Source organism: Hypanus sabinus, chromosome 2 (genome assembly GCF_030144855.1).
Source record: "Hypanus sabinus isolate sHypSab1 chromosome 2, sHypSab1.hap1, whole genome shotgun sequence".
NCBI classification, from domain to species: domain Eukaryota; kingdom Metazoa; phylum Chordata; class Chondrichthyes; order Myliobatiformes; family Dasyatidae; genus Hypanus; species Hypanus sabinus.
In genome coordinates, this window is record NC_082707.1 from 30,962,146 (window position 1) to 30,989,588 (window position 27,443).

Consider the following 27,443-nt stretch of genomic DNA (forward strand, 5'->3'; position numbering starts at 1 on the left):
CCTGCAGTTCTGCCGTTAGCCTGGAACGGGTTTGTGGCAGCAGTCGGTGGCAGAACAGGAGCACTTACAAACGGATTGGTTGCTGCTGGAAAGGCAAAACAAGGAAAGACCCACTAGAGTTAATTATTTAAGATGACAGATCACAAAAAAAAGGACAACTGCTCATTTTGCTATTAAGCCAGTGACAAGCAAACTTGCATGTAATTGTGGTGCTGTATTATAACAGAGCTCTTCACACTTCAATCTTACCTTAAAAATCCTATCAATGGGGTGATAAAATTTAACTAGGTCAATTTTTTTTTGTAAGTGGGCAGAGTAAATTCCTGCTTACCCATGATTTGTAAACAACTCCACAATTTTTTCAAAAACAATAATGTAAAATAGGCAAACTTGCCAACAAGTTTTACCTATACCACTTCTATTTATGGTAAAATGCATATCAAGCATTTAAGGGCAGTGGACAGTTGACATTTTGGGCTGAGACCCCTTAACCGGAGCTGTTGACTGCCTACAGATACTGCCTGACCTGCTGAAATTGTCCTGTATCATTGCCCTGGAATCTGCAGTCTCTCATGTCTCCATTTAAGGGTCAGTGTAGAGGTCTGCAACATGAAGTGACTCCACTTTAATAGTTCTCCATCAATCAATACTTCAACATCAGCTTGTATTAAAAAAATGTACTCAAATGGTAAAATAGTACAGCCGTGGCTGACAAGGGAATTTAAAGCTACTGTAAAAGCAAAAGAAAAGGCATACAACAAAGCAAAAATTAGTGGGAAGACAAGTTTTTAAAAACCTACAGAGAGCAACTAAAAAAATAATTAGAAGGGAAAAGATGAAATATGAAAGCAAGCTAGCAAATAATATCAAAGTGGATAGTAAAAGTTTTTTTCAAGTATGTTAAAAATAAATGAGAGTGTATATAGGACCACTAGAAAATGAGGCAGGAGAAATAATAAAGATACAAGGAGATGGCTGATGAACTAAATGAGTATTTTGTGTCAGTCTTCACTGTGGAAGACACTGCCTAATGTTGTAGTGTGTGAAGGATCAGAAGTGGGCACAGTTACTGTTACAAGAGAGAGGTGCTCAAAAAGCTGAAATACCTAAAGGTACTTAAGGCACCTGGCCCAGATGAACTGCAGCCTAGGATTCTGAAAGAGGCAGCATTAGAAATGATCTTTCAAAAATCATCGGACTCTGGCATGGTGCCACAGGACTGAAAATTGCAAATGTCACTCCACTCTTTAAAAAAGGTGGAAGGCAGCACAAAGGAAATTATAGACCAGTTAGCCTGACTTCAGTGGTTGGGAAAATGTTGGAGTCAATTATCGGAAAAGGTTAGGAGCAAGTTCAAGTGTTTGTTTTTATTTAAGAGAATTCCCCAGATATAGGGGAGGTTCTATTAGATTGGAAAATATCTAATGGAACTCTTTTAGTTAAGAAGGATGAAAGACAAAGGAAACTACAGGGCAAGAGTAGGAAAACTGTTAAAAGCTATTACGACATTACTGCAAGACCTTTGAAAAATGTAATACAATAATACAAAGCCAATGTGGTTTAGTGAAAGAGAATTCACATTAGAATTTCTGGATTTACTGGAGTTCTTTAAGAACGCTGTGGATAAATGGGAACTGAGGATGAGCTAGAGTATTTGCAAAAAGCACTTGATGAGATACAATATTGAAGGCTATTGTAAAAAGAAACCACAAAAGCAATAGTGTAGGAGATAGTTTACTGGTAAAGACAGACGATTAGCTCACTAACAGTGAAAAACAACAGGCATTTGATTGAACAATGCCATTAAAATTTCACAAGGACACAAAGTTAGTGTGGAAAGCAAGTCACAAGGAAAAAGTCAGGAGGCTAAAGGCATCATGGAATGGTTAAGACCATAAAATATAAGAGCAAAATTTCTCATCTCCGTTCTGAAAGGATGTTTCCTATGGGGTGGGGGAAGAGAAGAGAAAGAGTCTAAGACCAGAGGACACAGCCTCAGAATAGAGGGGCATCCTTTTAGAAGGAAGACAAGGAGGAATATCTTTAGGCAGGAAGTGGTGAATCTGTGGAATTCTTTGCCACAGGCAGCTGCGGAGGCCAAACCTTTATGTATATTTAAGGAGAGGTTGATAGTTTCTTGATTGTTCAGGGCATGAAGGGATACAGGGAGAAATTAGAAGATTGGAGCAAAGAGGAAAATTAGATCAGCCATGATGAAATGGCAGAGTAGACTTGATGGGTCAAATGGCTAATTCTGCACCTATATGTTATGGATGCCCCTCTATTTTGAGGTCGAGTCAGACAAGGACTTGGCAAGTAAAATGTAACATGGGGAAAAATTTAACCATTTTGACAGATAAAAAATGTACTTAATTGATAAGCGATGTGAGAGCTTTGAGGTGTAAACTGTTTTGGGTGTCATGTTGCAAGTACAAATAGCTAAGAAAGCTAATAAGATGTTATAATTTCTGACAAGGACAATGGAATACTAAAATTCAGGGAGGCTGTAGTTCAGTTTATAGGATATGGGTGCAACTATAGTTAGAGTACTGGTACAACATTGGTCTCCTTATTTATGCAAAGATGTTGATAAATAGGAAGCAGTTCAGAGATTTATCTGATTTGACACTTTGGTATGAAAAAAAGGGTGGTCAAGCTAGTCTCAAATTAGCTGGAGTTTAGAAGGATGAGAGGCAACTCAAGTTTCTGAAGGGTCTTTAACAGGGTGGATGTGGACAGGATGTTCTCTCATGTGGATTCTGGAGCAGAAGGCCACAGTTTGAAAATAAGGGGGATCATCCAAGATGAACTTTATTTTCCTCTCACAGGATTGTGAATCTGTTGAAATTCATTTGGGGAGAGTTTGTAGGATAGCTCTGGGAGTTGGTAGGATGTTGTAGTTGATTACCATATCAGTTTAGCCATGATCTTAATGAATGGAGAAACAGGTTTAAGAGGTCAAGTGGTCTACTCCTGTCCTTAATTCACATGTTCGTATGATTGCAAATACTGATGAACTGAGAAATATATTACTACCACAATTCAATCGGCTGAGGTAGTTGCTGCAACACAAGATCCCGCATCTGGAGGAATAAACAAGCTGCTAGAGGAATTCAGAGGATCAAACAGCAGCTCTAGAGACAACAGAATTGTCAACATTTCAGGTCAAGACCCTGTATCAGCACTGGGAGTACAGGGAGAGAGAACCAGTATAAAGAGGTGAGAGAGAGGGGCGAGGACAGAGTTGCAGGTGATGGGTGGATTCAGGTGAGGAAGAGTTGATGGGCAGCTGCTGGAGGAAGAGAGGAATAGACATACCAACAGCAGCTGAAAGGTAATCCGTGGAGACAACAAAAGGCCGCAAGTTATGGAATTTGACACGAGTGGAATCAGATATGGGAAGAATGAAGGGCAGGTGGGAAGGATAGAGCACCGAGAGAGTTGAGCGTGTGGTGAAAGGTAGACGCAAAACAAGGATAGGGGAGGGGAAACAAACTGGGTAACAGGAGGCTGGGGAAGTTTTGAGAAGACTAGAGTGTGTGGGAGGATGTGGGTGAATCAAAAGGAAAGAACTGTGGGGGGAGGGAGGCAGGGAGAGAACAGGTTACCTGAAACTGACAGATCTTTGATTTCATTAGCTGCTGCTTAAGCTGGTTTTACAGAAAGTAACAGATATAAAAGTATAATAACTTTTGTCTTCCTGCAAGGATCTTATTTAATATATTTGGTACAATTATTTGATATGAAATCACTTGCTGATCAGTAAAGGTTGCGGTAAGAATATATCAAAACAATTGGGAGAATAAATGGTGAAAGGTTCGGTGCTTTTTATTTTCTCTCATTGAAAGTAGGCCAGCTAACAATACAGATGGCATTTTATCACATATAAGCAAATCTGAAATTTAGAATATTTGTTTAATTACAAAAAGACTTGCAATATTTCCATTTTTCCCCTCTTAAAAAAGTCATTCAGCCATCAAGTCTATGCCAACCCACATGGGCAGCATGATAGTGCAGTGGTTAGCACAACGCTTTACAGTACCAGTGACCTGGGTTCAATTCCCACCATTGCCTGCAAGGAGTTTGTACATTCTCCCCATGACCATGTGGGTTTCCTCTGGGTGTTCCAGTTTCCTCCCACAGTCCAAAAATGTACCAGTTGGTAGGAAAATTGGTCACTGTAAATTGTCCCGTGATTAGGCTAGGATTAAGTTGGGGGATTGCTGAGCAGAGCAGCTTGAAGGGCCAGAAGGGTCTGTCTCTAAATAAATACAAAAATAAAAACAATCCCATTCCTATTTTCCTTTGCACCATTTCCCCCCACAATCTTATCAACTTTACCACCCACATACACTAGGAGAAATTTAAAGTGACTAATTAGCAGACCAACCTCAAATCTTTGGGATGCCAGAAGAAACCAAAATACCTGGAGGAAACCCATGAGGCCACAGGAACCTCCCCCTCCCCCATTGCTCTTAGGGATTCTAAGTTTGTGCAGGGTATTAAAAGAGGGGATAAATTACATAAGGTTTTGTTATATGCGGATGATTTATTAGTTTTACATTTCAGACCCTAGGAAATCTGTTCCTTTTACGTTATCTATATTTATGGAATTTAGTATTTTCTCTGGATATAAACTTAACTTACATAAAAGAGAATTATTTCCTATTAATAACTATTTCACTTATCTTGGTATTAAAATTACTAAAAATTTTAAAGACCTATATAAGTATAATTTTTCCCCTCTAATAGAATATACTCAACAAGCACTTTCTAAATGGTTGCCTATGTTGATGTCATTGATTGGTCGAATAAATGCTATAAAAATGATTATTTTACTGAAAATTTTATATACATTTCAAGCAGTTCCTTCTTTTGTTCTGAAAATATTTTTTGATAAAATAGATTCTATGCTTTTGTCTTACATTTGGAATAATAAAAGCTCTAGAGTGAATAAACTTTTATTGCAAGAATCAAAAAAAGATGGAGGACTGGCTCTACCAAACTTTAGATTTTATTATTGGGCAATTAATATTCATTATATCACTTTCTAGATTCATGGTATAGATAACCAGAATTGCCCTTCATGGTTACATCTGGAGGAGAATTCAGTAAGGGGGCTTTCTTTAGCTTCTTTATTAGGAGCTCCCCTTCCTTTCTCCCTCTCCAGAATAGGTAGACAAGCTCTCAATCCTACTGTTAAACGTACTTTAAAAATCTGGTTTCAGTTTCGTAGATTTTTTTGAATTAAATAATTTTCTACTCTCTAGTAATATCCATTCTAATTTTTTCTTTAAACCATCAACTCTGAATAAGGCTTTTTTAACATGGAAAACTAAGGGAATAAAAACTTTTTTAGATTTGTTTTCAGAGGATTGTTTAATGTCTTTTTCTCAGTTAATGGATAAATATCAAAGCATTGAGTACAGAAGTTGGAATGTAATGTTAAAATTGTACAAGGCATTGGTAAGGCCAAATTTGGAATATTATGTACGGTTCTGGTCACCGAATTATAGGAAAGATATCAATAAATTAGAGAGAGTGCAGAGACGATTTACTAGGATGTTACCTGGGTTTCAGCACTTAAGTTACAGAGAAAGGATGAACAAGTTAGGTCTCTATTCATTGGAGCGTAGAAGGTTGAGGGGGGATTTGATCGAGGTATTTAAAATTTTGAGAGGGATAGATAGAGTTGACGTGAATAGGCTGTTTCCATTGAGAGTAGGGGAGATTCAAACGAGAGGACATGATTTGAGAGTTAGGGGGCAGAAGTTTAAGGGAAACACGAGGGGGTATTTCTTTACTCAGAGAATGATAGCTGTGTGGAATGAGCTTCCTGTAGAAGTAGTAGAGGCCAGTTCAGTTGTGTCATTTAAGGTAAAATTGGATAGGTATATGGACAGGAAAGGAGTGGAGGGTTATGGGCTGAGTGCGGGTAGGTGGGACTAGGTGAGATTAAGAGTTCAGCATGGACTAGGAGGGCCGAGATGGCCTGTTTCCGTGCTGTGATTGTTATATGGTTATAATACACTTTTTTTAAAAGATACTTACAAGTTAGGAATTTTTAACGTGATTTTTTACCGAATTATCCCTTGGCTTACCCATTAAATTTGGTTTATGCTATTTTTCAGCTTAATCCATTTCAAAAACAATTAATAGCTACTATTTATAAACAGTTGATGAATGCTCGCATGTCGCCTAATGATAAGGTTAAACGCACTTGGGAAATAGAACTTCAACATTCACTTTCAGATGATCAATGGAGTAAAATTTATTATCTAGTTAATAATTCATCTATCTGTGCATGTCATTCCTTAATTCAGTTTGAGATAGTACACAGGGCCCATATGTCAAAAGATAAATTAGCACATATTTTTTCTAATATAAATCCTATTTGTGACAGATGTAACTCAGAGGTCACAACTCTAACTCATATGCTTTGGTCCTGTGTAAACTTAAATAATTTTTGGAGGGATGTGTTTAGAATATTATCAAAAGTTATAGGTATGGATTCACAACCCAATTCACTCACGGCAATTTTTTGGGATTAGTCCTGAGGAAACAGGTAGAGTTTCTGCTTCCACTCAATATGTGACATCCTTTTTCAACTTTACTGGCTAGGAGAGCTTTCTTGTTATACTGGAAAGATTCTAATCCACCTACTGTTTTTAACTCGCTCTCCTCCATTATGTCCTGTTTAAGTTTAGAGAAAATTAGAAGCCAGACTTCTGACACATCTTTTAATTTTGAGCAAGTATGGCGACCCTTTATTCAATATTTTCATACGATTTAATTTTTTAATTTATTTTTTTTTAATAAGGAAAATTTTTTCCTTATCCACGAAGGTTCAGAGGTAACTGGAAGGATGTTTTCTTTCTTCATTTTTCTTCTAATTTTATCCCCAAATGGACTGCCCAATCTTTCTTTTTTTGTTTTAGGTTAGTTTAGCGGGGGTTTTTTTTCTTCTTATACAATAAGATTTCCAATCTTTTTTTATGATTTGTCAAGAGAAGTTGTGGTTTTGTGTTTATATTATATATACAACAGCGTAATACTATACTTTGACAATATATACTTTTTTTGCTGTTTATACATCTTTTGTATTATGTTTGTCAAAACTTCTCTGATTTGTAAATTTTTTTTTAACTGGAAAATCAATAAAAAAAAGATTGAAAATGAAAATGAGGAACCTCCCACTTCGATAGCACTGGAAATTAGGATTGATCACTTGTCTGTAAGATAACAGCTCTACTAGATGCAACACCAAGCTATCTATTATGTCAATGTTTAACAATGTTCTCATTTGTTAAAGAGAAAGAAATCATTTACCTCCAAATGTTGCCGGTGCAGTGCTGATTCCAGGGTGAGCTTGCGCAGTTGTAACACTCTGAACTGTCCCAAACACACTGCAGGAGAGAACGATCTTTACAACAGTCTCCAAATGTAATATAGAAGAGCAAGGCATTAGAATCAAAAGTTCACAAACTTCATCAAGACTGCCATTTTCCCATTCACCATTCTTCATTAATAAATGACAGCACTAACAACAGTTGGAGCAAGGATCGTTTGACTGGGCATCTGGGGAGGCCGGAAAACATAGAAACCATTTATAATGCAATGTCTTGACTGGACATTCAGAGCTGAGCATGTTCAGCACTTCATCACACAAGGCTGTAATCAACTTCCATTATGAAGGTGGTTTACTCACCTTTTGGTGCATTTACCCACCCACTTAAAGAAGCTTAGACTCCATATACCATGGGTGAAGTGAGATACGTAAACTGGGAAAAATCAGATCTACCTGTTTCTTTAAGAGGTTTCAGGTCAGGTCTGTGTGATCTTCACTTACTGTGTCTATAAAGATTGCCCCTTGCTGAGTCATCTCCAGTTCTTTTCAACCAGAGGCGGTATATTCAGGTTTATGAAGAGATGCGTAGATTCACTCTCTTTATGATCTTTAAGAAGGAGAGAAAAACCTTGCCTGTAACACTAGAATAGATAGAACTATTAAACATGTAATAATTTTAGGGTGTTTCACAGACAGTAAACGGAAATGGTTTCAATATTTGAAAATCTGAACATATCAGAGCATTAACAAGCTCCGCTGATTATGAATGGATCCTTGAAAACTAGTGATAGGTATTTAAAAAGATGTATTAGGTTTATAGGCCACCGAGAAAAATCCAAAGATTCATTCAAAGTAGAGGAAAAATTCTAATTTGAACTCATAATATTTAGGGGTAAGCAAGGTATTGTGTGTTATTCAGAAAGTACTGGTACATTCAAACAAGGACAGATGAGACAAGATGAGAGAAGGCTCATGGGAAGCAAAAATGCAGCGCAGACAGGTTTGGTCGAGTGGTCTCTTTTTGCCTCCCACTGTAGCATTTCACAAGAACAAGCTGCTTAAAACATGTTAAGTCCAGGTCCATTGGGCAGCAGCAGCATCGTAGCAGCTGAGAGAAGGCATATTGGAAAAAAAAACACGTAATAAATTGCAAAAAGCTCATATTTAGAAAACAGTGTTTCTTGGTGATGAAATAAAATGATTTTAATATATACTAAGTGGGGAATCCTCCAAGAGTACTACAAACTTGTCATGGTTTGGAGGCTTACGTGCTTCAATGACCAGGAAAACTATGCTGGCTGGAGTCAGGGCTTTATGCTTTGGCTCTTGGTCCCGTCACCAATACCAAACAGAGGCCAGACAAAGAATGGTCCACTGGTACTCCAGGTTGGGTGGGATGGCCAGCTCAAAGCCACCAACCTTGATGACTGGTGAAACAAAACTGTTATGGAAACAGCAATGAAGAATTCTTTTACATCTGTATTCCTGAGTCTCCATCTTGGACTTGCTCGAATAACAGTAGTGAAAACGGAGAGGAAGCTATGACACAATGAAGGAAGCTCTGAACACCACCAGATATGGAAGACCTTCATTACTGTCCTAAACACCAGTCGCATAATGGGCAATAGGTGGGAAATACCACACAAAAAATTATTAGTGTGTGAGGCTGCAGCCTCTTTTTGCATATTTGCGTGGGCTGCTTCTCGCCTTCTGGCTGCATTTTAGCCCCACCCTGTTTATATATGGTCATCCAATAAGGAAGGGGACATGGAGGGATGAGGATGTCCTAGTCAACTTGCTCCTGGGGCTGGCGAAATCCACCATCCGTGGGTCTTGGAAACGGGTGGCGGGAGGATCTCCCCGGGCAGACTGCCTGGCAATGTTTAGGGGGTATGTTCGTGCCCGGGTAACTATTGAAAAGGAACACGCGCAGTCCACAGCGGCCTTGGAGGAGTTTCGAGACCGTTGGGCTCCGCGGGGTGTAAATGCCATCGTGGATAGGGATGGCAACATTCTGGTGTAATGTCTATTGTCTATTTGTAGTGCAGTAATTGTGTTTGCCACTGTTTTGTATATATTGTATAGCACTGATATTTGTAATAAAGGATTTTGTAATAAAAAAAAATTAGGATTCTTGTCATTTTTGGTGATGCGAACAGTTTTTCTCATCTTCAATTCAATCTAAACAGATATTGAAAGACTGTAATTATGTCAATATCTAGACCAGGATATCATTAATATTTGGCAGAGCTATCAAAAGAAACTTTTGACGGATTTGTTAAATGCCCAAATTGGGGCAGAACTAAAGGACACAATGTCACAAGGTAGTTATTTTCTTGGTCACATTACATTTCATTTTTTCACCTTTACTGCAGCTCTTCAATTCAAGGGACTTTCATTCACATTTCTTTTTATTCAGCAGCACATTCTTTATTTAGGAAAGAGTTTACCTGCATGATTCAAGGTGTTTTACAGATTGCTGGTCAAAGTGAATTTTGATCAAACCACTGACTTGCCCCTGGAAACTGGATACAACACACACGTACAGGCCAGGACTGTGGTCTGTTCTAAGCACTTATACTTCAAGTTCAGTCCCAATGTGGCTGCAACTTCCAAGCACAGCATCAGATGCTGGCACTCTCCTGTCCAAGTTTAATCTTCAAAACATCATATTCAGCTTGAAGTAGTTTGGAATTATAATTAACAGAGCAGTAATTTTAATTAGTAGGTAGTTTCTTAAGGAGTGGGAACAAGTCTTCTTTAAAAAGACCAGTTACTGAAAACAAGTTGTTAGTTTTTAATTGGGGTTAAAAGGGCCTGGTATTTTCATTATGTTGTTATATTTAACATAATTTTATGTTAGTTCTTTAAAAGTTTGCAACTATGTTGCAATCAGAATCTGAACACATTGCAGGATATTTAAAGACACGCAAAATCTCGCTATCAAACTACCGAAAAGGCTTTTTTTTGCATCAAGCATAAATTGGACAATCTGTGTGTGCTGCTTATATCACTCACAAAGTAGACAACCTGTGATACAACTTGTAGTGAAAGAGAGAGACAATACAGCAAAGGGCAGAGAGGTTGGATAATTTACTGGATCAGTAAGTGAAGATCTTGTAGTTCTAGACCGAAATCTCTGGGAGTGACAGGCAAACATCTGATTTTACTATCAGCATTTCTCCCCTTGCCCAAATGATGTGTGGAGTCTTAACAAATGCAAACAAAACTAATTTTCATTTCATTTAAATCTATAATTGCATGCAGCACAACATTCTATGCAGTCTGTAGAAAAAGTTGTGTAGTTTTGTGCCGTGCAAGTATTAATCCAAATGAACTGAAATATCCCACACTTAGTCTCAGAGAACATTGAACAGAGTTCTGCTTCCAACCCTGAAAATTACTAACTATAAAACTGAATTTTCAATGACCCACTTTTTAAAAAGTTGTTACTATAATAGATTCCAAGTACACATAACTATGAATCACCACAATGGAAATGATTCACAGGAAGATTTTGATTATCATGAACAAAATGAAAATCTCCAAGTTTTAATGCCATTCCAAAGACAGATTCTCTCTGATCAGAGAGTGTTGAAGCCCAATTTTTTTTTGATTTATTATAGTGTTATATGGGAGGGTATCCACATGAACTTTATGTCATTTTTCATTTATTGAAATAAAAAAAGCTGATTACATCTCTGTACCTGACTGGAACCTCACAGGTAAATCATTGTATAAGGCAGTAAACAGGGACAAAGAACAGGTTGTGGGCAGAAATCCAACCTAAGAACACATTTTAGGAAGGTTGTGAAGCCCAAGGAAAACAGCATCAATATGGACTATGACTTGCAAAAATAACAGCTTACAGCTATCCCAATATGCTGCCCAATAGGTTTTTTTCCTCCAAGGAATTTATTGTAACTTGAGAGCAAAGCAAAAAAAAACCCACAAGGATGAATTAAGAGCAATTTGGTTTTTCCTCTATTGTTATTATGACCATAACATTGTTTCATCTCTATTCAAATAAGCTGTAAATGGGGATGAAACAAGAATAACCCAGCTACTAACTCCCTAATGTCCCATGGTCTTATTGAATATTTTATTTTGCATCATTTTCCCAGAATTAATGAATTATTTGAAAGATTTAAAAAAATCTTTTTGAAGCGTCATGATGTGAAGATCTTCCTTATTTTGTAAGCAATATTTTTCAACTTCAGTGAATACCCTGGACTACTAAAGTTGGCCTAACTCTGATCAACTCATTCTACGCCTGGTACTAAATTTAAAGGGTAACATGGATACTTCCCAGTTAATATCTATATTTGTGAAGATGTGCCAATATCCAGAACCATTACATTCTGCAGCTTCCAAATTGTTTTAAAAAACCCAATTCCATACAGCAGTATAGTCACAGCTTCTTAGTTATGTGCAGCCTCAAGTTTCCAGCCATACAAGATTTACAGTCCCAGCTGAGGATCAAGGAAAAGTAGAACTGGTAAAGATTCCTGTTAAGTGTTGTAAGAGGGTGGGGGGGGGGGGGGGGGGAGATGGAAAATCCCAGTGCTAAGCTGTTTTGAGTCTCCTTGTACAATGGAAAACCTCACCACTTAATATTTATTATTGTACAAGATCCTTCAACATCAAGAGCAATGCTGTCTTAAATGGCCAAAGAACCAAGGTCAAGCTTAAAATTAAACATCACATCACAGTAAGAGAAGGATCTCCCAATCAGCACAAATGCAGCGGGGACTGAGTCCTGTAAAGCGACAGAACATGGCCAATTTGACCTAATTCAGCTTGCTCTCATAATCAGATGGTAGTAACAGGCTATTTTTTTTATATATAAAAGAACAAATGAAAGAATAATGACTCCACTCTGTCTTTGTTTGCAAAACGCATTTGTAATACATTGTAAGGAAAGCTACAATTTAAATAGTAATTCCAATTAGAGTAATCCATATATTTATTAGTGATTTAGTATTGTTTCAAGCATTAAAATCAGGAGAGTAACAACTGAACTGTGATGAAACCAAGTCACATCTAAAATTTTTATAACAAATCTCCACCATGGATGGTCCCAATCTTGGATGTGAAAGGAGGGTGGTTGGGCATGGGTCTAGCAAACCCACCCCACAAAAATCCAGAGCTAGAGAAATGCTAATAAAGCCACCGAAGACCAGATCTCTAGGGGAAGGATATTCGAAGAAGGGTTACACCTGGGGACAAATGGCTCAAGACAGCAGCTTGCCAGAGTCCTCTATCAGTGGCCCATTCCCCACTAGAATCTTCGCTTAAAATCCTGATTCACTAGGTAAGATTTTCACAGTAAGGACTAACTGGCTTTTAGCCTTATTTCTCAAGACCATTACTTAGCTGCATGTAGGGTTTGTGATTTGAGTTTCGAAAGTCTACATTCTAAAGTGCCAGGGAGACAATGCACTTTACCTGCTTGTACTAAATACATTACTAGAGGGTGCCGGACGGCTAAACATATTATCTAATTCTGCTAGTGCTGCATACTTGTTTGCCGAGCTTGAATGATTGGCAGTTATCACAGAAGATCCAACAGACGTTGAGCCGAAATTAGTTAGTTGACTACTTGCCCCTATATGTAGGAGAGAAGAAGATGTATCAAAGTTATGATTATAGAGCCTAGAAAACTCCAAAAGCTTAAAATAACATCCAATATTATCTTTTGTTAAAATAAACAAATTAAATAACATCTCTTTTCTGAACCTGAAATGGTTTTACTTACTGAAATTGTGCTTGATCACATTGCCGCATACTGTGCTAAAATGTGCTAAAAACCCTACTAAATTTCCCACAATACAGTATAATTCATCTCATGGTAGGAAAGATCAATCAAACCTTTGTTTAATCATAGATGACTCATTAACTGCTAATTTCATAATCAACTTTCCGAGGCAAAATGATCTCAACAGCAGTAATTGCTGAATCTTATCAAATTTAAGGATTTCAAAATATCCCTCAACAAATGTTATGGTCTGATTAGTAGTGAATGGTTTTAACAAAAAAAACTCAGCAGGCATCGGGACAGGTGTTGCCAACAAAATCCAAGTAGCTTGCAGTTTATCTGTTCATTTTAGCTGAGCCGAATTACCGGAAAAGAAACACGTATTTATGTAGTTCCTTTCAAGATAGGGCTTGCCAAAGCACATTACATCCAATTAAGCACATTTGATATGTAGCCACTGCTCTGATGTGGGAAAAAAGCTGGCCAAATCAGCATAAATAGGCTAAAAAATGCTGATAGATGTATAAATATTACTCCAAAAATTTTGCTTTCAAAATAGCCACAGGTTCATTTAAACCCAACCATGAGAGTGAGAGGACTGTTTAGTCTCACACAAATCACTCCCGACACTCAGTGTTACACTGAAAAGTTAACCTGGATTCAGACCTCTGGAACTGAACATAAACATGACATTGAAAACATGACGGACATCAAGCCAGATAGGTATTTCCATTCCTATTTCGAGAATTTGGATGTCAGTGAAACATTATGATTCATAGAAACATAGAAAACCTACTGCACAATACAGGCTCTTCGGCCCACAAAGCTGTGCTGAACATGTTCTTAACTTAGAAATTACCTAGGGTTACCCATAGCCCTCCATTTTTCTAAGCTCCATGTACCTATCTAGAAGACTCTTAAAAGACCCTATTGTATCTGCCTCCACCGCTGTCGCTGGCAGCTCATTCCACGCTCTCACCACTCTCTGCATAAAAAACTTTTCCCTGACATCTCCTCTGTATCTACTTCCAAGCACTTTAAAACTGTGCCCTCTCGTGCTAGCCATTTCAGCCTTGGGAAAAAGCCTCTGACTATCCACACAATCAATGCCTCTCATCATCTTATACACCTCCATTAGGTCACCTCTCACCTTGCGCCACTCCAAGGAAAAAAAGGCCAAGTTCACGCAACCCCCAGTCTCGTAAGGCATGCTCCCCAATCCAGGCAACATCCTTGTAAATCTCCTCTACGCCCTTTCAATGGATTCATCGGAGACCAATCCTCTTCCTCAAAATTATAATTATTCCCCTGCATTGCATTCTTGTAAAATTGTGTATAATTCATGATTAATTGCTGCTTATATGATGCTACTTGCCTGTGATGGTGCTACAAGTTCTTCATTGTGTCTGTGACATACAATAATCTAGACTGTGACTAGGTATTGAAGGGCTGACACCATGCATCAGTCCTCACTGAAGGGGAAGCAGCTTTAAGTTCCTGGACCCAACCATATTGCTGCAATCACAAAGGTGGCATGCCAACAGCTATACCTGATTAGGAACTTGACGAGATTTGGCATGTCAACAAATACTCTTGGAAATTCCTATGGATGTATAGAGGACAGTATTCTAACTGGCTGCATTACTGTCTGGTATGGAGGCTCTAGTACACAGAACTGCTAGAGGCTACAGGACATTCAAGTTGCTTTTATTGTTATTTTGACCATAAACTGCTGGTACAGTAAAAACAAAACAACATTCCTCCAGGACCCTAGTGCTACATGAAACAACACAAAACTACACTAGACTATGTAAGACAGCACAAGGTTACACTAGACTATGTAAAAACATAAAAACTGCACTAGATTACAGACCTGCACAGGACTGCATAAAGTGCATAAAACAGTGCAGGACAGTATAATAATTAATAAACAAGACAAAAGGCACAGTAGAGGACAAATGTCAGTCTAGACTCTGAGTATTGAGTCTGATGACTTGGGGGAAGAAACTGTTGCAGAGTCTGGTTGTGAGAGCCCGAATGTTTTGGTACCTTTTGCCAAATGGCAGGAGGGAGAAGAGTTTGTGTGAAGGGTGCATGGGGTCCTTCACAAAGCTGTTAGCTTTGCGGGCGCAGCGTGTGGTGTCTGTAATAGCAGGAAGAGAGACCCCAATGATCTCAGCTGACCTCAACAATCGCTGCAGGGTCTTGCGATCCGAGATGGTCCATCACAATGACAACCCTCCCCATCATCAAGGACATCTTTAAGGGATGGTGCCCCAAGAAGGTAGCAACCATCACTAAGGACCCTCACTATCTGAGACATGGCCTCATTTTACTATCATCAGAGAGGAGGTACAGGTAACAGAGAGAGACACTCAATTCAACAATAGCTTCTTCCCCTCCACCATCAGATCTCTGAACAGTTCACAAACACTATCTTATTACACCATTTTTTTCACACTTTTTATTTTCAAGTTGATTGTCATTCAATAGTACGTAGGTATACAGCTAAACAAAACATCGTTCCTCTGGGGCCAAGGTGCAAAACACAGTACACATAATCACACAGAGCATATAGTTATGATCCAGCACATAGAGTCACAAATTAATACTAGCACAAGTCCCTGAGAGGCATGACCAAAGTCAACCTGTCAGTCATATGAATTTTGCAATTTATAGTAATTTTATGTCTCTGCACTGAACTGCTGCTGCAAAACAAATTTCAAGACAATGTCAATAAATCTGACTCTGACACTCATCTACTGACACTCCTGTTATTCAATGCCTTACTACAGTTGAGTAATATTTAAGAGATTTTACCTTGTGTTTGTGTATTGCTGCTGAAAGCATTATCGAGGTCGGCAAGGGCTGCATATTTATCTTCACTAACAGCTTGCGCTTTGATTACTGATGTGTCACTTCCAGAAGAACAGAAAGCTCCAAAGTCGGCACTAGAAGATTTTGGGAAGTTATCAAAATTTGCAAAATTAGCATTTGTTGATGTAGAGGCTCCACCTGATGAGAGAAGAACGAGAAGATTTGGAGAAAAGTCCGCAATCAGCTCTACAGGAACCTTAGCACCATTCACCTAGTTAGCTTGAACAAATTGATTATTATTAACAAGTTTAATTGCAAACCTAATCGCAACTTTAGCAAACTAGAGTCTTTTAAATTCATACCCATCTTACTCAAACTCCATATTTCAATCCTTTCCAACCACTTTCAACTCATGGCAGATAACTAAAAGTAAAAAGTCACAAATTAAGACCATAAGATACAAGAGCAGAAGTAGGCCATTCGGCCCATCTAGTCTGCGCCGCCATTCAATCATGGACTGATCCAATTCTACCAGTCATCCCCACTCCCCTACCTTCACCCAATACCCTTTGATGCCCTGGCTAATCAAGAACCTATCTATCGTTGACTTAATCACTTGGCCTCCTCAGCTGCTCGTGGCAACAAATTTCACAGGTTTACCACCCTCTGACTAAAGTAATTTTTCTGCACCTCTGTTCTAAATGGATGTCCTTCAATCCAGAAGTCATGCCCTCTTGTCCTGGACTCCCCTAACATGGGAAATAACTTAGCCATATCTAATCTGTTCAGGCCTTTTAACATTCAGAATGTTTCTATGAGATCCCCCCCCTCATTCTCCTGAACTCCAGAGAATGCAGCCTCTCATTCCTGGAATCATTTTCGTGAATCTTCTCTGAACCCTGTCCAATAGGAGCCCAAAATTGCACACAATACTCCAAATGTGTTCTCACAAGTGCCTTATAGCCTCAACATCACATCCCTGCTTTTATATTCTATACCTCTAGAAATGAATACCAACACTGCATTTGCCTTCTTCACCACCGACTCAACCTGGAGGGTAACTTTTCGGGTATCCTGCACAAGAACTCCCAAGCCCCTTTGTATCTCTGCATTTTGAATTCTCTCCCGAAATAAATAATAGCCACGTAGTGGTGTGCTACATGCAGCGCTAAAATTACGACACGGAGTCGGTAACTGCAGTCGAAGGAAAAAACTTTATTCGAAATCCTCAGCCTCACTTTTAAGCCTCCCTCAACCTGCCCCCCTCCCCCCCGTGGCGCAGAGGCTCCAAAGCTCTGTGCTCGCAAACCCCCATAGGCTATCTAATTGTGAGCCGGTTCGGATGTGCCAGGAAATGGGTCGCCCCAGTCAGTCTATTTCTTCCACCAAAGTGCATGACCATACACTTTACAATATTGTATTTCATTTGTCCATTCCCCTAAACTACCTAAGTCTCTCTGTAGGCTCTTTATTCAGTACTACCTGCTCCACCTACCTTTGTATCATTGGCAAATTTAGCCACAAATCCATTAATCTCATAGTCCAAATCATTGACATACATCGTAAAAAGAAGTGGTCCCAATACCGACCCCTGTGGAACTCCACTGGGAACCAGCAGCCAGCCAGAATAGGATCCCTTTATTCCCACTCTGTTTTCTGCTGATCAGCCAATTCTCCACCCATGCTAGTAACTTCCCTGTAATTCCATGGATCTCATCTTGCTGAGCAGCCTCATGTGCGGCACCTTGTCAAAGGACTTCTGAAAATCCAAGTATACACATCTACTGCATCTCCTTTGTCTACCCTGCTTGTAATTTTCTCATAAAAATTGCAGTAGTTAGGCAGGATTTTCCTTTCAGGAAACCATGCTGGCTTTGTCCTATCCTGCCATGTGCCTCCAGGTACTGTACTCTGTAACTTCATCACTAACAATCGATTCCAACAACTTCTCATCCACTGATGTCAGTCTAACAGGTCTATAGTTCCTTTCTGCTGCTTCCCACCCTTCTTAAATAGCAGAGTAACATTTGCAATTTTCTAGTCATCCAGTACAATGCCAGAATCTATCGATTCTTGAAAGATCATTGTTAGTGCCTCCGCAATCTCTCCAGCTACTTCCTACAGCACTCGAGGGTGCATTCCGTCAGGACCAAACTACATCCAAATGTAATTGTTATATTGGTAAACAATCCCTCCTCCTTTTCTCAACTTGCCAGCAGTCCTCAACTTTGATGATATCATCCAGCAGGCTTGGGTTGCACGCCTAGTTCCATTCTCAGCTACACAACTAACACCAGAACATCATTAGCAATGGCTCCCCCCCCCCCCCCCACAGTGTTACCTCTGGTGTTATTTATGTTCCTATCTTGCCTTCATCCTATTTCCCAATTGCATGCCAATCATCGCTGACATAATCAACATCAGGTTTCACATCTGTGTGATAACACAACACTCCCCTCTTATAACTGCACGTGAACCACACTGTTTGCATTCCTGTATTAGGCCGACTTGTTTAATGCAGAAACCTATACCCGTGCTGAAGCCTCTATAGTTGTCTATTCCAACAGGTTTCTAACTGGCCATCTATGTTTTTATCATTCTTAAACTTGCTGATCAGAAATTCTGCTGATCATGTTTAAATTCATGACATTACCCCCATACTTGCTCTTCTACACTGGGTCTGAGTTAAGCAATCCCTTGATATTAAAATAATGCTTTTGCATCCCCAGCTGGCTTTACTCTTGCTGTACATTATCCTTCACCCCAACAATCTCCAACTTGGTAGCATTCCTCTAGTTCCAGCCTTTTGATTATCACCATGGATTCTACCCAATCTTCTCAGGCTCGTTTTGTCCAGGTTTTTGCTCATTTGTTCTAATATCTGACTGATACAGCCTGGTTTATTTTACTATAGCATCATAAAGTAGTTAAAGGGCAAGTAGCCCTGTAATTGTTTATAATCTTTTAATTGATGTTGTGATTAGTTTTTATGACTAGATTGTGAAATTTGTGTCTTTATTGCTAATTTCATTGTCTTATTGGCCTAATGCTTGATGACTGGTGAGGAGAACTCAAATTTAATTCAAACACAACAATCTCGGCAAGTCTAGCATGCCAAACCAAGGAACATTTTACTCTTACATCCAATATATGTCATAAACTAAATAATTCACTATAATATGATATTTCATGAAATGATTAAGCATCATCTGCCTTCTTAACTCCTCAGTCTAAAACCACACGAACACAATGTTCACTAAAGAATGATTAGCCTCCATATGCTGGAATGTTATTACATTTTTAAATAATCCTACTCAAAGTCAAGCATTAATATCCAGACCAAATGCCCCTCTAATGCACACACTTGACCCTCATTTCACTTAGCATGATTGGGAAAGATCATCAGTGTGCCACGGGAATGACAAAACATGGGCCTGCACCGTCCTATCACCAGTGGAGAGATGCTGTTGTGCTAAACCCTACCCAAAGATTAAGCAGACTCACCAACAGGAACTGTAATCATCTGTCAAAAATGGTCAACTGTGGCCTAGAGCCATAATAAAGACTCATTAATCTAAACTAGGAAGCAAAATTATCACTCTTTTTTACTATTCTAAACATTTTGAAGAAAGTCAACATCTGGACAGTACACTTGGAATCAAGGCAGAAGCTTTGAAATATCAAAGGTGGTTTCAAAATAAATTATTTTATTTGTAAAAAAAAATAAGATGTTTAACTGCTCTCGGGGAATTAAAACATACAGAAGCTCAGTTTGTCACTGCCAGAAAAAGGAATAAGTAATTATTCCATAATACACCACGGATAAACAGTTATATTTCATTCAACAATGATTTCATGTTACAAACAATAGCACGTAATTGGTGAAGCTTATAACTAATCACTAATTCTGCTCTGATTACATCTCAGGAGATTGCAACCACAGGGAAGCAATGATAGCAACATACACACTTTAATCACATGCTCAGCAGAAGCTGCTGTCAGTTTAACAGTGCTATTACGCCAAGTGCTGACAATTCCTGTCCTCACTCCCACAAATCACAGACCATAAATTAATAAATCGTATAAATAACTTGACCAACAAAATCTATACAGTATGGTGCAAAAGTCTTAAGAACCCTAGCTATATATATGCATAATATCAGAAAGCAATTCAGAACTTGGATGAAAAATTAGCTCTACTCTACCAGCTATTTTGCCAAGAATGGGGATACAAGGCACAATGAATTAGTTTTCACATACCTTTGCTGAGGAACATCAATGGTGTATTCTTACCCTAGAAGAATTTGTATGATCCATCCCTCAGGATCAAACCAGCTTGCTAATTTCATAATCACAATTAAAATACACTTTACTATAACACTCTTTTTGCACTACTTAAAAATACTATAAATTATATTTACAGTATATAATTATGTATATTACACTGTAATGTCGCCACCAAACTTCAAAACATAAGCAAGTGACATTAAACTGAAGTCAAATTGTGCTGTACTAATGTCTAAAGGCCTCGTGTACAAGTAGCTAAATCTGCACATGCTGTGTGAGGGTACTGTAGACTTGCAGGATATAAGGTATCATTGCACATTTTACTATCATGAAATATGAGCATTCAATGACGACGCATCTTTGGACCACAGCACACACTGTTAAGAAGCTGCTCTAATGTTTACTGGCTATATGCGTTTAAGTAAGGAAATATTCCTTAGAACAGATAATATTGCTGTTCTACATTCCAAATATGTTAAATCTCATCTTACCTCCACATTAAAATTTATAAAAACATTTATAAAAAGTGGCAGAGATCCAAATCCTTGTCACACTAACATTATGCACATCCAAGTGGAAAACTCATAACCACTGATATGAAGAAATTGCACTCAAGCCACATATTTAAGTCTTGGTGAGTATTCATATAAACACAAGAAAATAGGTGCAAGAATATGTATACTCGGCCTGCTGTTAAATATGATCGCAGCTGTTAAGTCCCATGCCTTTTCAGTGCCAGTTACCCATAGTTCTCAATTGTATTGAAAACTAATTAAATAAATAAATAACTGTTGAGAAACCCACATTTGAATTCTGTGGCATGCATGCAGGTCAGATGGCTTTAAGTGACTAAATAAACATCATCGAGGAAAATGGGGTTACATAACTATTCATCATATGATTGTAAACATGGTCAAATGAATGACAAAAATGTTTGCCCTGGAAGTCCACTATGAGCTCAGGTGGTTTCAACAGGTGAATCTGCCACCCTACACAAAATTCTGCACAAATCAGAGAGAAAAAAAAGTGATATTGGCAAGGCAGAATGTTAAGGAGTATTAGGTTATTTGATCTGCTTAGCTGGAACATAAACATTTGATGATTTTGCAACCTCGCTTTATAATAAAAGGTTCCGAGGACCAGTTTCCAATTTGAGTTCTTAATTCCAGCTATCATTGTTTGCCTGTTAGGTCAGTTGAAAACCAATTCCACAATGCCTTTATTTCTCAAAAAATCCTTGGTTCAGTATCTTAAGTTTTCTCCAGAGTCCCTCAAGGATCAGGTTCCACATGTACACCAAACACTTCCCAGGTTTACATCAACTCTTCCTTACCTGTTTCCATCACCATTTCCTTTTTAGTCACACCATACCAGACATTTCGTACTGAAAGAACTGTTTCTATAAGAACACAACAGGAGTTCCCTGGGTAACGGATGAAATGACTTAAAGTGTATGTAGTCAATAGACAATAGGTGCAGAAGTAGACCATTCGGCCCCTTGAGTCTGCACCGCCATTCTGAGATCATGGCTGATCATTCACTATCAATACCCAGTCCCTGCCTTGTCCCCATATCCCTTGATTCCCCTATCCATCAGATATCTATCTAGCTCCTTCTTGAAAGCATCCAGAGAATTGGCCTCCACCATCTTCCGAGGCAGTGCATTCCACACCTCCACAACTCTCTGGGAGAAGAAGCTCTTCCTCAACTCTGTTTTAAATAACTGACCTCTTATTCTCAATCCATGCCCTCTGGTACTGGACTCTCCCAACATCTGGAACATATTTCCTGCCTCAATCCTATCAAATCCTTTAATTATCTTAAACGTTTCAATCAGATCCCCTCTCAATCTCCTCAATTCCAGCGTGTACAAGCCCAATCTCCAATCTCTCTGCGTAAGACAGCCCTGCCATCCCAGGAATCAACCTAGTGAATCTACGCTGCACTTCCTCAATTGCCAGAATGTCCTTCCTTAAACCTGGAGACCAAAACTGTACACAATATTCCAGGTGTGGTCTCACCAGGGCCCTGTACAAATGCAAAAGGACATCCTTGCTCTTGTACTCCATTCCCCTTGTAACAAAGGCCAACATTCCATTTGCCCTCTTCACTGCCTGTTGCACTTGCTCATTCACCTTCATTGACTGGTGAACTAGGACTCCTAGGTCTCTTTGCATTTCTCCCTTACCTAACTCTACACCGTTCAGACAATACTCTGCCCTCTTGTTCCTGCTTCCAAAGTGGATAACTTCACATTTATTCACATTGAATGACATCTGCCAAGTATCTGCCCACTCACCCAGCCTATCCAAGTCTCCCTGTATTCTCCTAAAGTCCTCTTCGCATGTCACACTGCCACCCAGTTTAGTATCGTCAGCAAACTTGCTGATATAGTTTTCAATGCCCTCATCTAAATCGTTGACATAAATCGTAAAGAGCTGTGGTCCCAATACAGAGCCCTGTGGTACCCCACTAGTCACCTCCAGCCAGTCCGAGAAACACCCATTCACTGCTACCCTTTGCTTTCTATCTGCCAACCAGTTTTCTATCCATGTTGAAACCCTGCCCCCAATGCCATGAGCTCTGATTTTACTCACCAATCTCCTATGTGGCACCTTTTCGAATGCCTTCTGAAAATCTAGGTACACAACATCCACTGGCTTACCATCCTTGTTACACCCTTAAAAAACTCCAACAGAGTAGTCAAGCATGATTTGCCCTTGGTAAATCCATGCTGGCTCGGCCTAATCCTATTTCTGCCACCAAGATGTGCCACTATTTCGTCCTTAATAATGGACTCAAGCATCTTCTCCATGACTGACGTTAGGCTAACAGTTCTCTGTTTTCTCCTTCCCTCCCTTCTTGAAAAGTGGGATAACATTAGCCACTCTCCAATCTTCAGGAACTGATCCTGAATCTAAGGAACATTGGAAAATGATTACCAATGCATCTGCAATTTCCTGAGCCACCTCTTTTAGAACCCTCGGATGCAGACCATCTGGACCCGGTGATTTATTAGCCTTCAGTCCTACCAGTCTACTCATCACAGTTTCTTTCCTAATGTCAATCTGTCTCAATTCCTCTGATATCTTATGCATGCAGTAATCTTATATACATAATCTTATTATGTATATCTTATGTATGTATGTATGTATGTAGATTCTCCTAAACATTTAAAAGTATTTTTCAAACTACTACTAATAATAGTGTTTAAAGATATTAATTACTGACTGAATAGATCCATTAGTTTAATTAAATGCAGTGCTGGGGTGACTATTTTCAATGAAAGAATGTATGTAGGATGATATGATATGGGTAGTGATAGTAAATAAATATATCTGACATACAGAGAAATCAACTTATGGACAACTCTCAGGAAAGGAACCCATATATAAATCAGGGACTGTCTGTACTGAGAAGATAAAAGCAGCTATAAAAGCCCCACTATATCCTTAAGTGACATCTTGTCAAATTTTGTTCTATTGTGCCGTGAAGTGATGGGATTTATTATCAAGTTAAATTTACTACATGTAGAATTTATTTTCTCTGCATTGCTCTCCTTAGCAAAATCTGAGGCTGAACAGGTCATTCAAAATCTTTGATATTGAACGACATCACCAAAACCACTTTTCATCTGTATTACCCTGATATCGGCCCTTTTCTTCAGTTTGCTAGAAATTATGCATTGCTCTCCATGTATGCTTCCTATCTTTCATACCAAATGCTTGAAAACTTTGCTCCTGATGTATCAAATTGCAAGTTTACCGATCAGTGTGCTGACTGATGGCAGCATTTAGAACCTGTACCGCATAGCTCCAGTGACCTGCGTTCAATTCTGACCTCAGATGTGGATTTGCATGCTCTCCAAGACCAACATCACCTTGCTTCTTCCCGCATACCAAGGTGCTGGTAACTGGTTATTGTAAACTACCCACAGTATATGTGGGTAGCAAAAGAATCAGGGGGAAGTTAATGGACAATACAGCGAATAGCTTACATAGAAATTAGTGGAGAAATGGGATTGTTGGCATTACCCTAAAAGCTGACAAAGACTTGAAGGTCTGAACAATGTTATAAGAAAATATGAATTTATTATGGCTTTTAGGCAGTAAAATCATAAAACCATAGGACAAAGGGCAGGAGTAGGCCATTTGGCCCAAAGTCTGTTCTGCCATTTTATCACAGATGGGCTATTATCTTTTTCTACCCCATTCTTCTGCCTTCTCCCTACAACCTTGATGCCCTTACTAATCAAGAACCTATGAATCTCCATTTTACATATACTGTACCTAATGACTTGGCCCCACAGCCGTCTGTGGCAATGAATTCCAGAGAGTCACCACCCTGTGGCTAAAGGAATTCCTCCTCATCTCTGTTCTAAAGGTTAAAGATAAAGTCTGTCTCGAGCCTTATCGGCTCATCAGGCCCATGCTTATGCCAGTTTCCGTGGCGTGAAGCAAATGAGAGTACGAGACTCCTGCCCCCTGGACAGGACACCAGTCTATCGCGAGGATAACACCCAGCATTTTTGCCGGTACCCATTTTCCAGCTGGGACTGCAGCAGTGTGTGGTTAAGCGCCTTGCTCAAGGACACAACATGCTGCCTCAGCTGGGGCTCAAACTCACGACCTTCAGATCACTAGTCCAACGCCTTAACTACTTGGCCACGCGCCACACTCTGTTCTAAAGGAGCATTCTTCTATTCTGAGGCAGTGCCCTTTGGTCCTAGACTCTCCCACTTTAGGAAACATCCTCTTCCCATCTAGTTAATCGAGAAGTTTCAATGAAATTCCCTCATTTTTCTAAACACCAGGTAGTACAGGCCCAGAGCCTTCCAACATTCTTCATATGTCAACCCTTTCATCCCGAAGATAATTCTTGTGAACCTCCTCTGGACACTCTCCAAGGCTAGCACATCTGTTCTTGCACAAGGAGCCAAAAACTGTTCCAAATGTTCAGGCCAAGGCCTTATAAAGCCTCAGCATTACATAAACACAAGGTTACCCTCTCCTATCAGATTCCTTCTTTTTCACCTCTCTCCTAGCTTCTTACTTCATCTCTCCTCCTCCACACACCTGGCTTCACTCATCACCTTCTAGCTTATACTCCTTTCCCTCACCGCACCTTCTACTCCCTTCCAGTCCTGATGAAGTGTTTCGCTAAAGCATCAATTCATTTCCATAAACCCTACCGACCCTGCTGAATTCCTCCAGCATTTTGAGTGTGTCGCTCAACACTACATAATTGCTTTTATATTCTAGTTCTCTCGAAATAACACTAACACTGGATTTGCTTTCCTTACCACTGGCTCAACCGGCAAATTAAACCTTAGCAAATCCTGCACAAGGACTCCAAAGTCCGTTTGCACCTCTGATTTCTGAATTTTCTTGGTTTAGAAAATAGTCTAAGCCTTTATTCTTTCTACCAAAGGGCATGACCATACACTTCCCTACACTATATTTCATCTGCTACTTCTGTAAACTGTCCAAGCCATCATGCAGACTTCCTGTTTCCTCGCTACCTGCCCCTCCACCTATCTCTGTATCGTCTGCAAACTGGGTCACAAAGCCATCGATTCCGTCATCCAATCATTGACATACAACTTAAAAAGCGGTCCCAACACTAATCCCAGCAAAACACCACTACCAAACCAGAAAAGATCCCTTTTATTCTCACTTTTTGACTCCTGCCAGTCAGCCAATCTTTTACCCAAGTTAGTATCTTTCCTATGATACCATAGGCTCAAATTTTGTTTAGAAGCCTTATGTGTGACACCTTGTCAAAGGCCTTCTGAAAATCCAAATAAACAACTGATTTTCCTTAGTTTATCCTGCCAGTTATTTCCTCAAAAAACCCTAACAGATTTGTCAGGCAAAATAACGAAATATGCTGACTTTAGTCTATTTTATCATGTGCCTCCAAGTATTCCAAAAACCTCATCCTTAATAATAGACCCCAACATCATGTTTTCAAAATCTTCAATCCTTTCATTGTCTTGACTTCAATTTTGTGACCTTTTTCAACTCTAAAATAATTTATGACCAGGTCTTCTCAATCTTCTTTGGCTATCTTTCTAGTCATCTGTCCACATATTACAATGTCTCTTGCTGTTACATTTTGCTTCTGAACGCTCCTATACTGAGAGATGTTTCCCTGTACTCAAAGCTGTGTATAAAATTCAAATTAAATCAATATTACTAAAGCTATTTTCTTTTACCTTTCTTTTTTATAACCATTAATTTTAAGTAGCCTTATTATATACATACTTTAAATGTGATAGAATGGGTGCAAAAAGAAAGTATTAGAAGAAATTTTGAAAACTGTGAAAAAACACACACACACACACACACACACACAGAGCAAAACTGGGCAGTTACAACTATCACTACCTGAACTGCTGGACTGGAAAGATGGTAGACTTGCTGAGGAGAAGCCTCCAAAATTATCAGAAGTGTTACAACTTCCAAATGCATCAAAGTTTGCAAAATCTGTATTCAGAGAACTTGGAGCTGGAAGAATGGCATGGAGGAAAAGAAATGGAAAAGGAAAACCAAATGTTAATGGATATGGAAAGCATGCATGACAAACAGAACAGTAGGAATGAATTAATGTCACAAAACCACACAAGTGCCTTACCAACATGTTCACTAAGTCATTCAAAAACTCTGAAGATGTGACAACTAAACAGAAATGTACATGGATAAGTGGGATAAACTATCCACCTATACCAGATGGCATTTTCTAGCAATATTAATAATACACTATTTATAACAGAAAATGTTAAATGTATCTATTCATACAGATTAGTACCCTTGAAAATAAAGAAAATATTTGGAAAAGCACGTTTCTATCAATTTCTAACTGAATAATAATTGATGAGATACACTTTACTCTCTGTACCAAATAGCAACACATTGAAAGGATGACCATTTTTACTGTCATTCAACATGAATGTGCTGCAAAGATTATAGGGAAAATAACATCAATTCATTTTAAATCAAGAAACAGATTATTTGGCATTGATCTAATTGCCTATATCTTGATCAGAGTGTTACTTCAGTTTGAGTACAGTAGTGAGATAGATCGGCTGGTTGAGTGATGTTGCAAAACCAAGGAATTTACTGTGAACTCCATGAAGGGGAAATCAGGAGAACAGACACCAGTCCTCATTGAGGAGCCAATGGTGGAAAGGGTGAGCAGCTTCAAGTTCCTTGGTATCAACAAATTAAGAGG

The 27,443-nt window shown here is 39.0% G+C and overlaps 2 protein-coding genes across 7 annotated transcripts in view; one reads left to right on the plus strand and one right to left on the minus strand.

Moving 5' to 3' along the window:
- LOC132407685 (thiamine transporter 2-like) overlaps positions 1-27,443 on the plus strand; it is a 105,543-nt gene that overhangs the window by 35,453 nt on the left and 42,647 nt on the right. The gene's annotated exons all lie outside the window — the stretch shown is intronic.
- agfg1a (ArfGAP with FG repeats 1a) overlaps positions 1-27,443 on the minus strand; it is a 64,692-nt gene that overhangs the window by 12,208 nt on the left and 25,041 nt on the right. Inside the window, exons 6-10 of one of the 5 annotated variants that reach the window (XM_059994478.1) lie at positions 26,600-26,719; positions 15,927-16,121; positions 12,797-12,956; positions 7,330-7,406; positions 2-82 (exon numbers count right to left, since the gene is read on the minus strand). In XM_059994478.1, the coding sequence (XP_059850461.1) occupies positions 2-82; positions 7,330-7,406; positions 12,797-12,956; positions 15,927-16,121; positions 26,600-26,719 (633 nt within the window). Of the gene's footprint in view, position 1; positions 86-7,329; positions 7,407-12,796; positions 12,957-15,926; positions 16,122-26,599; positions 26,720-27,443 lie in introns of all 5 variants that reach the window. The other 4 variants (XM_059994469.1, XM_059994494.1, XM_059994488.1 and 1 more) reach the window with 4 other exon arrangements.